Below are 12,218 nucleotides of genomic sequence, written 5' to 3' on the forward strand. Positions count from 1 at the left end.
GGTCTAGGTGGGCTGGTTCATTTTGCCCGGGAATTGCATGATGCTTTCGTCTGACACAATTCCATCATCTCCGCAGTGCATCAACTCTTGAAGGCCGTGATGATTTTGAGGACTCTGCGTGCGTACGAGATTGAAGGATAGTCTACGTCGTAGTTGTGGAATTTCAACTCTATTTCCTGCATAAAATACTCCCTAAGACGGGCAGTTGTGGCAAATCTAGCCCAAGCTGCCCCAGCACCTGGACCTTGATTGATATAGAAACACTTGTGCGCTTCGGCGTGGTATCAGAGTTGTAGAAAATTCTAGAAATTGCATCACTTTTTGATCATAGATCCGGCGAGGAAATTAACGTTTTCATTATCGTGTAGCTCTGCATTAAGTCTTCTAGCCAGGAGCCGAGTTCAAAATTTGCAAGTTGGTCACAACATCTAGAGAGAAGCGTGCCCGTGGGTCTCGTAAGGCAATCCGATGCAAAACAAGCCCACCACAATCCATAAAGCAGCACTGGCATAGATAGGCACAACAGTGTATCCCGCATACGTCGACACAAACGAAGCCGCAAGGCCACCGACGCGAAGAAGAGTAGCGGCAATGCCAGTGCCTGTTCCGCGAACTGGGCCAGGGAAAGACTCGGGCGTGAAGGCATACATGACGGCGTACTCTGCGAATATTGGTTAGCAATTGCACTTGTATAATCAGAAAATGACTTGAGGACCAACTTACCAAAGTTTCCAAGAATTCCGGTTGCGCATTGGAATCCGATATCAGCCGCTTCCGTGCCCACTGCCGTGTAAGCGAACAAGAAAACTCCTGTCAAGACCGCAGATGCAGCCATCATCCAGCGGCGGCCAAAGCGTGTCTCAACGCAGAAGCCGGCCGCGATGGGTCCAAGAACACCGGCCGCAGAAACAATGCAGTAAATCATGTAGGTGTGGTTCAGCGAGGTATTTGCAGAGTATGTAGACTTGGTCGCGAGGTATGACGGGATGAAGGCGAAGTAGAGCGGGTACGCCACACCGACGGTCAGCCAGATGAGGAACGTGACGGACGTGTGCTGCGCCATCTTGCGACCGGCAAACAGTTTCTTGTAGTTGTCGGCGTTGTAGTCCCTGAAGCTTTCCTTGAGGATCTCCATGTGGGATAGCTTGGGGCCTCGAGGCGCCATGTCGGGGTCGACCGCCGCGGCGGCGGGGGCAACGCTGCCTGCGTCTGACTCTGAAATACCGGCGCATTGTCTGTCGATGGCTTGCAGCATTTCGAGGGTGAGGGTTTCCGGTCGCTTGTTGTAGCGCGCAATGTAATTTACGGCTTCGACGGCCTCGGCATCGCGACCCTTGGAGATGAGGAATTTGGGCGATTCGGGAATCTTGAAGGCTACGATGCGGATCAGACCAAAGGCAATGGCGATACCACCGAGAGTGATCATAAGGTAACGCCAGCCCATGTTGTCTTGCATGCGGCAAGGAGCTTCCGTAGAGTCGCAGGCAAAGTTGGCCAAGAAAACCCACGCCAGGAGCGACACGATAACCTGTCCCAAATTCCACCATCCAGACAAGCTTACGAGCAGCCACTGATGGGTCTGGGGAACAAACTCCAGAAACACGACGCTGTCCACGGGTACGTTACCGCCCGCCGCCGTACCGATAATGGCCCAGATGATGCAGAAACCCGTAAAGTTTTGAACGCCGGCCACAGCGCACGCAAAGACGCCGCCGTAGAGGATCGTGGCGTTGAAGGCGGGCTTGCGACCGATGAGATCGGCGGTGGTGCCCCAAAAGGAGGCGCCGACGATCAGCCCGACGTAGTACGCTACGGAGCTGAAGCTCAATTTCGCAATGTCGGTGAACTCGTTGCCGATCGGTGGCCGGATTGCTGTGATTCCCTGGGACCAAAAGTTGTCGACAATCCAGCCGAAGCCGTTGACGACGAAGAGGATCCATTGGAATCTGAGAAGGAGGGGGGGAACGGTCAGCTTTTCTTCCACCTTGCGCCGGTAGTATGAAGCCAGAAAGCGAGGGAGAGGAATCTCAAACATACTTTCCCATGCCAATTTCGCCCAAGTGCTTCGCGATTAGCTCCGACTTGAGACGATAGTTCTCGTTCACGGCGCCCGTGTAAAAATCACGGAGGACCGAGTCGCCGACGGAACTTGCATCTCCCTGGATAACGGACCCGGAGGCCGTCTGTCTCAAGCTCGACTCTGTCGCATCCTTTGTGACACTCTTCTCGCTCGGAGCAGACATGATGAAAATAGCCTGGTCGATTCGCAAGGGGGAACAGGGAGAATAACTGAGGGAAAGAAAGTGAAGACGATAAACAGCTTCTGACTTGGGCCCTTTTCTCTCACGAAAGAAAAACGAAGAAACCTGGGGCCTGACTACTTTCGGATCCTCAAATGAGGTGAGCCTTGTAGGGCGCCTGGTCCCTCAGCTTTATTCAATCCAGGAACACCAAGGGACGAGCTCTCTACCTGACATGAGAGGGCCAATCTTGCAAGGTACCGGCAGCCAAGGTCGCAAGGTCGAATGGATATCAGCCAACACGTTGTACTTGCTCACACTCCACAGCTGGCATAATGAACGTCCCCGTACATGTAGCGCCAAGGGTATCTTTCTCTGGGGTGAAGGACAAATCAAGGGTCCTGATTTCCCACCGGGGAGACACTGTCTCTCACCTCAGCCTCAAAATGGGGATATGGAGATGATTGCCGTGCTATCACTCGTCCGCGGCCGGTACGAAGTAAGGGTATCTATCTAAAGGTGCCGCATGGGCGTGGGCTCTCTATCTCTGCCCTTTCACCCGTCACCGACGGTGTGTGTATCGCCCCAATCCGAAGAGCTCTATTCGTCTATTTCCTTAAGGGACGAGAAAGAGAGGCTTGTACCAGGGATTTATCCCAGAGATTACGGGTCCCCACCCCCACTTTGGCATGCACGGGCTGTTCCAAACCTGACATTGACTCCATTCCGGCTAGGATGTCTGACATGGCGCTCTGCCAATCAACACTACCACGCACCGCGTCAAGGCCGCGTTTAGAGTTCAGAAAACAAGGAAAAACGATTCGACAAACCCTCCCGCACTGCATAGCGTGCGAGTGATGATTTCATAGATGCGGGTTGGCTGTGGTCCGGAGATGGGCACGCAATTCTGAAGAAACCCATATTAAAATGTCTGCAGAGGAAATTTCTGCAAAATCGAGGGACTAATGACATAAGAGAAAACAACATGAGACTTTGTCGATTGCGTCTATTTCGTTTTGAGGCCAGAATAAACGATGTACTTTCTCGTAATAGCCGCAAAGACGACTCATGCTTGTTGAGCTAACATAACAGTCTACATAGGTCTCGGGCCATGTCTCGCCTGAATTACATGTAGCTCACTATCAGTCTGAAGTACATACGTCACCTATGTACGCCCAGCCCTCTCAACGGAGTAATTAACTCAGATCGACCGGTCTCACTGTAGGACCAGCTGATGCTACATGTACATACATACTGCTTCTCGTTTGCCCACACCGCTCTGCCCTGAAGTCGCACCGCATGAAGCGCGATTTAATACACTACAAGTCCGGCGCTTGTAAAAAACCGCCAAAGTAGTTATCCAGCCATTGCGCCGCCATCCCACCGTTGCCGCTTTCGCTTGCCTGCCAGCGGCCGATGGTACCCACGTAGCCGTCCGGGCGGACGACGATAAGGGAAGCTTCGTCCGTTGCGAGACCACCAAGCCACTTGTCTGTACAGGAGCGTCCTTGTGTATCCAGAGGTGCTACATCGTCGAGATAGACGGTCCAGGCACTCTGTGAGAACACGGGAGGAAGCGAAGAGATTTCAAAGTTCTCCTTTTCCGTAGATGCTGGAACACAGAGTCAGCAGCGACACTTCATTGGCTAGGGGGAGGGCGCGGAGCTTCCTCCGACGTGGAGAACTGGATAAATGATACGAAAAGAGGAGCGCGATCAACTTACTGACGAGCGCAAATGTGCATAATTGACTGACAGATGTATATCTCTCACGGCGTACATGAATATCGTCCGTCCGACTGGCGCGTGGCTTCACCTTGTACGACTGCGCTGCTGCTGCGGAAAGTCTCGACACCAATGAAGACGCAGATGCTACGCCGGTGCTGAAGTCACGCAGAAAAGAGACACCCGCAGCGCCAGAGACGTCGTCCAAGACTGCGTAGATGCGGAACTGACCCAAGACCGGAATATCGAGCTGCACGTCGATAGGGCAAGCATCGATATATCGGGTAGCCTTTGCAGGCGGGAGGTTGCACCCCGGCTTCGCGGCGCCTTGAACGCCGTCATCCCGACCCTGGTTGAGCTCGTTCTCGCCATACTCGACCCCGACGCCAGAAATGAAGCGCGTGTTTGTCTTGAAGTTATCTGCCAGCCGCTTCGCGTCGCCGCGAGCGATCTCGTTGGCGTGCTCAAAGTCGAAGTTGATGAGATCGTGCGCAATCTTCTTGCGCTCGTGCTCATAGGTCGCAAGCAACACGTCGCCCTTTGCGAGCCCGCGCAGAGCGAGGTTGAGTTTCCACCCGAGGTTCCAGGTGTCGTGGATGCTTGTGTTCATGCCCTGCGCTGCCTTGGGACTGTGCGTGTGGCTGGCGTCGCCGGCGATGAAGGCGCGCTGGGCCGGGTCGGAGAAGCGGGCGGCCACGCGCTGGGCGACTTGATAATTGCCAAACCACTCTACAGAGCGCCATTTGACGCTGTAGGGTGATAGGATAAGGCGGGCTTGTTCCATAACGTATTCTTCTCCTAGGTCTTTTGAGGATGTTGACGATTTCATTTCGATGTAGAAGCGCGTCATATTGCGTTCGCGGGGAATGATGAGGATGGAGCCGTACTTCTCAGAGAAGACTACCGTCTTGCTCCAGAGGTCGGGGAAGTCTGTCTCCAGTTCGCCATCGAGGACGCCCCATACCGAAGCATGCGGTGAACCTTGGGCGAATGTGTCGGGGATGCTCTTTCGAACGAGAGATCGCGCGCCGTCACATCCCACCAGAAACTCCGAGTTGATGGATGTCTTTCCTTCCCCTTGCCGATCGCATTCAATGCTCAATGAGCCATCGTCCAAAGTGCTGTAAGCCTGGAAGCTGTGACTACGTTTCACTTCGACACCGCTCTTGCGAAGGTCATCGATGAAGACACCTTCAATCATGCCCTGGTGACATAATAAGATGTAGGGTTGCAAAAGATCCACGACAGAGGGAGGGTAGTGGATCGAGCGACTCAACCGGTGCAGGTCAGAATCGCTCGAGCTCTGCCACATACAAATGTCATGGACCTTAACACCGGTGCGGAATAGCTCGTCGCCGAGGCGCAGCATCTGCAGCGTCTCAATCGACTTTGGCTGAATTCCATCGGCGCGGCCTACTGTAGTCTGATCCGGCCTTTCGTCAATGACTTGGACCTTTTGACCGAATCTTGCCATGAGAGACCTGTGTTGGCATGTTAGGACGGAGGAGCTGGCCGGGTGTGCGGGGCGGATGTCGGAGGGAGTGGGGCACAAACCCGAGCATTAAGCCGGCTGGTCCGGCTCCGACGACGCAGACGTCGGACCTGAATGCGTGCCCATTTTGGTGCGAGCCGTTTGTATGGCCATTGGTTTGTGAGCTCACAGGAGTTGATGAGCTTGTTGTCATGTTTGCTGTGATTGCTGACCCGAAGTCGTTGTGTAGCTGTAGTGTCTATGGACGTCTTTGAAGAACGGGACGTTTTCTTGTGTAGATATGGTTGGAGCGTGTATGATGCTCTCACTACCAATATGATTGTTCGTCTGAACCAAATGAGACTGTATAAAGGTACTCAGTCTTGCCTTATCCTCGCCTGAAAAACGAATCGTCTCATCATCTAGGGTGGTTCGATGTTCGGCCGATGTCGATGCAAATTAACATCCCCCATCATTCAATACAGAGGAGGCCAACTTTTTCCTAACTGCTGACTGATGAACAAACATAGCACTATTAGCCCCAATTTCACCCACTCTCCTAGCTATGGCTTCATGTTCCTATCGGAACCCCTCTCCATCCCCCACTTACGAACGTATGTGTTCGCCGCACAAGCCAAGTCGCGGGGTCAGGGGAGGAATCCGCGGGGAAATATACCAAAGCAATGGCGGGCTATCCAACATGTGAAGCTCCACTGATAAGCCCAAGTGGCCGATGGAGACATCCCGAGCGAGGGCGGAGTCGGACGACGATTCCGCCAATCAAGTGGCTTATGCTCCAAAGATCGGCATCCCGAATACCGTCGGCAAGCCGGGCCCGCTTCGGCCTAGCGTTTGGGAACATCGTGACAACAGCTTTGCGGTGTTTCTGTGACTCGGCCATTGATTGAAGATACTGAGAGACATACCGCGAAGACAAGAACATAGTCCAAGGAATCTTGGAACAAGGCACAAACAATGACGCAAATCACGATCCCTGATCCGGCACAAGTATGGCAAGGTGTCGTATCTAAGAAGAGACAGCTCCGGGCTGAAGCTATCTCAGCATCCATTGGAGGCTCGACAAACAGTCCTAAAGAGCTTGAGATCACGGCTATAGCTGAAGCCTCCCAACTTGTCTCGGAAATCTCACGTGGTGAGTTGACGAGCGAAGACATTGTGAAGGCCTACATTCGGAAGTACGTGGATAAACAACCAACACGCGCCCGCAATTGCAAAGCCTCTTCCCTTTCTGTATATCTAACGTGGAAATTGATACTGATGAGTCTTCAAATATTAACAGGGCTTCTGAGGTGCACAACAAGGTATGGCTCTCATCGGAAAGTGACGAACTCTTCGCTAACTCAAGCTTGTCTTAAAAGACGAACTGGTACGTTTTGAAATTTTTGAACTTGGGCGAACCTTTTGCTTAGGCAGATATGGTACGCCTTTTTGCTCAAGATTTCGCTAATATCTGTTGCACGTCAATGTAGTCTGACGGAAATTGTGTTTGATGATGCCCTGAAGCGGGCTAAGGAGTTGGATACTTACTTCACCGAACACGGGAAGACCGTTGGGCCCTTGCATGGTGTGCCAGTCACTCTCAAGGACCAGTTTAATGTCAAAGGATATGACACAACTCTCGGCTACGTAGGGCGGTCCTTCAAACCTGCTGCAGACGATGCCGTTGTCGTAAAGATGCTTCAATCGCTGGGCGCTGTCGTCGTTGCTAAAACAAATTTGCCACAGAGCATCATGGTAAGTAGTTGGACATGTCCTTACTCTCCCTTACTACGAGTGTTCCTGCTTTGGTAAGATGAAAAGAAGCTTACATTGTAAAAGTGGTGTGAGACCGACAACCCTCTTTGGGGCCTGACCACCAACCCCAGGAGCAGGGACTATACCCCGGGTGGATCAACCGGCGGCGAGGCAGCCTTGCTTGCTTCCGGTGCAAGCATGCTTGGTTGGGGGACTGATATTGGAGGAAGCATTCGTATTCCGTCTCACATGATGGGAACTTACGGCTTCAAGCCTAGCGTGAGTCTTATTACTAGCAACTTCGGAACTCACTTGGCTCCACGTGAGAATTGACCAAGTATGGAGCCTCACTGACATCCTATTCAGAGCGGACGCCTACCCTATCGCGGAGTTCCAGTATCAACCGAAGGGCAAGAACATGTGCCTTCGTCAATAGGTCCCATGGCCCGCAGTCTGTCGACAATCCGCCTCGCCATGGAGCAGCTCATTAACGCCAAGCCCTGGGAGCTAGACGCTCGCTGCGCACCGGTTCCGTGGCGTGAGGACTTATACAAGGAGACTTCCTCTAGGCCCTTGACTATTGGAGTCCTCTATGATGACAATGTTGTCCAACCTCACCCGCCATTGACGCGTGTTCTCCGTTCTGCTGTAGAGCGCCTGCAGGCAGCGGGCCACGAGGTCTTGGAATGGAATGCAAGCTTGCACGAAGACTGCATCAGAACGATGGTAAGTTAAATAAGTCTGTATTTGAGCGACGGTGACTGACTGTCCTTATAAGGACCTTTTCTACACGGTTGACGGCGGCGAAGATATTCGGAAAGACGTCTTGGCTGGTGGAGAGCCCTTCATCCCCCACGTCGAGAAGCTTCTCAACCGCGGAAAGGCAATTTCAGTGTACGACTACTGGCAGCTTAACAGGCGCAAGTGGGATTTGCAGCAAGCATACCTGGAAAAGTGGCAATCCATTCGCTCGCCCAAGACTGGCCGCATGGTTGATATCCTACTGCTGCCACCTATGCCTCATTCAGCTGTACCGCATGGGGGTTGTCGATGGGTAGGATACACCAAGGTGTGGAATTTCCTCGATTACCCTGCCCTAGTCATTCCTGGAGGCCAGGTGAGTCGGGAAGACATTGATCAGCCGTGGGCGGAGGAAGCGAGGGGAGTTGAGAACGAATGGAACAGGAAGTTGTGGGATGATAACAAGGAGACAATGGCTTCTCTTAGTTTGCCTGTGGGACTTCAGATTGTTGGCCGCAAGCTGGCGGAGGAGATGGTGCTTGCGGCTGGGAAGATCATCGATGGCATCCTCAAGCATAAGAGCTAGAGTGCATATTGATATCAAAGTAGGAACTTCAAGGTTGATCGTGATTCAGAAATTCTGCTTGTTTGAATAGAGTGATACTTAGTAGGGGAATCTTAAATCTCAATGCGCACATGTTCTAGACTCATGTAGCTAGTTTAACCGACAGAACATCGCCATGGGCACATGCAACGAATAATCATACATCGGCGCGATAATTTGTGCTTTAGTTTCAGCTGAGCCTTCCTTGTGCTATAACAGGTACCTGCCCGGTAACTAGTCCATCTGAAGAGTCAATAATTTGGATAGTGGTCAAACCAGTGCGCTGGCACCAGCAAAGTGAACTCGACGCTTCCAATCAAAGGTCATCAGGAATCTTGTCACATTGCGTATCATCCTCGAAGGAGCAGTTCGGTAATAATTCAATATTTAAAACTTGGTATTCATGAGGCTACGTCAATCTATGATTGTGTCTTCTTCCATTCCTCGTACTTCTTCATAACCTCTTCCTGGCTGGCAGGCATCAAGCCACCTTCAGGCGCAGGGTTCTTGGACTTGAAATAGTCGCTCATCTATTGACACATGAGCATCAGCATACACTCTTACACATCAAAGAGTGGGGGTGGAACTTACCTCTCCCATGGTCACCCACTCAACGCCTTCGTGCTTGTTAATGTGCTCAATGATCCGCTCGTGCATGAGTAGCACGTGGGGCCGACCCGAAACATCGGGATGGATGGTCATTGGGAAGATGAACTCATCTTCGAAAACAAGGATCAGTTCACGAAGACTTATTCGTCAAACAGGAAGGGGGGGGGGGGTCCCTCAACTTACCATATTCTCGGTAAAAGTAGTCGAAGTGGTCTCGCCAGATGTCTTCAACATCCCTGTTGGAGGGCAAGATCAGCCAGTGCCCTCATAATGCACATGGATGTAACTCAAAGACTTACCTCGGGTTCACCCAACCGTGTGAGTTTGCGGAGTTCTTCATGAACATCATCGGGGGAAGGTCATCAATGTACCATGATCCGGGAATCTCGACCAACCCCGTCTCTTTGCCCTTTACCAAAGGCTTCATCCATTCCTCTGCCTTTTTGGTATAATCAATCTTGGTCCAGCTGTCACCAGTCCTCAACCAATATGCTTGGCAGTCGTGGTGCGACATGGAGTGATCATACTCGATACCGTAGCTCAGCATCAGCTCAGTACCTTCTTCGCTCGTCTCCCACCACGGGGCAACGCTGCCCTTGGGCGGCTTGCCGCAAAACTCTGTGAGCATCTTCCACGTTTTGTCCAGAACGTCGCGCTGCTGCTCTAGCGTCATGTCGACAGGGTTCTCATGGCTGTATCCGTGCAGGCCGATCTCGTGGCCTGCATCCCGCACCATGGCGCATTCTTCTGGGAACGTCTCTAAGGAGTGGCCAGGAATGAACCAAGACGCTTTGATGTTGTACTTTTCAAACAGCTTCAGGAGTCGACGTGTACCAATGGTTCCAGCCCATAGACCTGTTCAAGCGCCGCAAGGTCAGCGGTGTACGCCCCAACTGGTGGTGAGACTTGACGACGAAGACCCTCCATGAGTGCAACTAACCTCGACTGATGTCACTAGTACTGTCTTCACCACCATATGACCCGAGCCAGCCGGCAACGGCGTCGATATCTACACCGTAGCTACGGTAACGGCCAGGTTAGTACGCATGCATACGTGACAGCACTACCGTGTCTTGCTCGAGGGACCACTCACCAAACGAGAACCTTCTTCTTTCCCATTGTAAGTACTGATAAAAGATTGTCTTGGGGTATGATTGATTAAGTGGAAGTGGTGAATTTGTCTCTGTGTATAACCTAAACACTCTGTACCTGAAGGTAGACTTTATGCTAAGAGCTTCCTTAGTCTGTATCACTCCAGCTATCCCATGAAGCACCACCTGTCATTACTTTGATATCCAGACCAACTCGGAGGCACCAAAGCTCAAGCTCGTGGAAGCTTCCCCGCAGGCAGAAAACGTCTCCACAATGACTTGCCAGTTCGCCGTCGATTCAACTGCATCTACGCTTATCGACGCGGCATCATGTAAAGTCTCCCCATTCTTGATCTTCAATATGTGTCCTGCAGCTTCTAGACGTACGAATGCACCCACCAGTTGATCCTCTAATTGGATCCTGTCCTGGTTACACTGCTTAAGCATCTTTGGCTGTCGGTCATTCCACTTCTGCATTATCGTTGTTCTACTGACCGACCCCGCCCCCACTTCCACCCTTGACTTCCCCATTTTCCACTTTTGAATGTTCCCATTCTTTAGACCCAAGCAGCTTTTCGTATCTTGCAGCAAAGATAAGCGAGAGATGGCCGACTGCTTTCGATAGCCCCGCATACTCCAGAAAGGAGACCAAGGAACTCAAGATTGCGAGCATAATTTGACTCATGGAGAGTGAAGATTGTCGTTGTTACAATGCAGCGACATTTGAAGCGCAGGATGGGGTTCGGCGGCAACCCCTTGCAAGCGTTTACGTACCTGCACCGATGCTAGGCGCTAGAATGGGGGTTGAATTGGCGATCGGGTTGAACACTCGGCAAACTAACAGTGCAGTGATAGTTGTGGAACGGGAACAACCGCCATCTTAAGTAATTCGCTGATAGTGTCACCAGAAAGGCACTGAAGCCATGAACGTTCCAAGCTCGTTGCAAGTTTAGTTGTCAATATCGATACGCGATCTCATCTCACGCACACCGAGGCCCTATTCCGACTTTGGGAACATTACTGGAATCCTTACAAACCCCCAATCTTCTTTGCTCATTGAAACTTGCATGAGCCGTAAAGCCATCCGTTAGTATTGAAATGTCCAAGGTATGTCAAAAACTCAGTACCATCTCGAGCTAGTCAATATTGATGAATGAAGTTTTCGCTTAAAGGCCGGGTTGCTGTAGTCACTGGCGGTGGCCGAGGTTGTGGCTTGGCATTCGCCCAAGGTCTCGCCGAGGCTGGGGCAGACGTTGCCATTTTTGATCTGATAGACCCGGATCCATCTGCCTTTGAGGAACTGTCTTCTACAAACGGGGTGAAAGCAAAAGCATATGTCGTCGATGTAACATCGATCTCCAGCTTGGAAAAGGCCTTTGCCGCTGTGGCAGCCGACTTCGATGGCAAGCTCGACATCTTCGTCGCTTGCGCCGGTGTGAACAAGAACGTTGAGTTTCTGGATACTGAAGAGGCAGACTTTGACAGGCTGTATGGGGTCAACTGCAAGGGCCTCTACTTTTCAGCAAAGATGGCCGCGAAGGCAATGATTGCCAACGGCACTAAGTGCGGAAGCATAATCTTTGTTGCAAGTATCGCATCGTACATGGCCATTCGCTCCCAACGATCCACTGCGTATTGCGGTACAAAGGGAGCAGTACGAGCGATGGTCGCTCCAATTGCTGCCGAGCTGAACAAGTACGGGATCCGTGTCAACTCCATCTCACCTGGCTATGTGCGAACAGAAATGACGGCTCCCTTTCCTGATCTACTTGAGGGGTGGAAGGACGAGATTATGAACGGCAGGGTAGCGGAGCCTGACGATATCAAGGGTGCCTGTGTTTTCTTAGCGAGCGATGCCAGCAAGTAAGTTGAACCTTTGATGAACACTCATCTACAACTGAAGTTGCTAACACTCGGAAAGATACTGCCAGGGAAGCGATATCTTGGTTGATGGTGGCGTGACCAAGTGGTAGATAGACTTTT

General features: G+C 51.8%; 5 protein-coding genes across 5 annotated transcripts; 2 read left to right on the plus strand and 3 right to left on the minus strand.

Moving 5' to 3' along the window:
- Nucleotides 1–428: 428 nt before the first annotated feature.
- On the minus strand, nucleotides 429–2,243 carry CCOS01_00322 (major facilitator superfamily transporter; the record flags this gene model as incomplete). The annotated part of the gene is made up of 3 exons (XM_060448519.1): nucleotides 429–661; nucleotides 724–1,946; nucleotides 2,038–2,243. The coding sequence occupies 3 exons, from the start codon at nucleotides 2,241–2,243 to the stop codon at nucleotides 429–431; spliced, it is 1,662 nt and encodes a 553-aa protein (XP_060319957.1).
- Nucleotides 2,244–3,559: 1,316 nt separating this feature from the next.
- On the minus strand, nucleotides 3,560–5,649 carry CCOS01_00323 (FAD binding domain-containing protein; the record flags this gene model as incomplete). Its single annotated transcript, XM_060448520.1, has 3 exons — nucleotides 3,560–3,852; nucleotides 3,965–5,445; nucleotides 5,519–5,649. The coding sequence occupies 3 exons, from the start codon at nucleotides 5,647–5,649 to the stop codon at nucleotides 3,560–3,562; spliced, it is 1,905 nt and encodes a 634-aa protein (XP_060319958.1).
- A 761-nt stretch (nucleotides 5,650–6,410) lies between these two features.
- CCOS01_00324 (amidase) lies at nucleotides 6,411–8,517 on the plus strand (the record flags this gene model as incomplete). Its single annotated transcript, XM_060448521.1, has 7 exons — nucleotides 6,411–6,631; nucleotides 6,736–6,757; nucleotides 6,815–6,822; nucleotides 6,926–7,190; nucleotides 7,275–7,469; nucleotides 7,557–7,916; nucleotides 7,969–8,517. 7 exons carry the CDS (start codon nucleotides 6,411–6,413, stop codon nucleotides 8,515–8,517), a joined length of 1,620 nt encoding a protein of 539 aa, XP_060319959.1.
- Nucleotides 8,518–8,954: 437 nt separating this feature from the next.
- Nucleotides 8,955–10,263, minus strand: CCOS01_00325 (polysaccharide deacetylase; the record flags this gene model as incomplete). Its single annotated transcript, XM_060448522.1, has 6 exons — nucleotides 8,955–9,065; nucleotides 9,127–9,254; nucleotides 9,328–9,380; nucleotides 9,444–9,999; nucleotides 10,085–10,164; nucleotides 10,238–10,263. 6 exons carry the CDS (start codon nucleotides 10,261–10,263, stop codon nucleotides 8,955–8,957), a joined length of 954 nt encoding a protein of 317 aa, XP_060319960.1.
- A 1,125-nt stretch (nucleotides 10,264–11,388) lies between these two features.
- On the plus strand, nucleotides 11,389–12,208 carry CCOS01_00326 (short chain dehydrogenase; the record flags this gene model as incomplete). Its single annotated transcript, XM_060448523.1, has 2 exons — nucleotides 11,389–12,098; nucleotides 12,157–12,208. 2 exons carry the CDS (start codon nucleotides 11,389–11,391, stop codon nucleotides 12,206–12,208), a joined length of 762 nt encoding a protein of 253 aa, XP_060319961.1.
- Nucleotides 12,209–12,218: the final 10 nt, after the last annotated feature.

Source organism: Colletotrichum costaricense (assembly GCF_030867565.1).
Source record: "Colletotrichum costaricense strain IMI 309622 chromosome Unknown Scaffold_1.1, whole genome shotgun sequence".
NCBI lineage: Eukaryota > Fungi > Ascomycota > Sordariomycetes > Glomerellales > Glomerellaceae > Colletotrichum > Colletotrichum costaricense.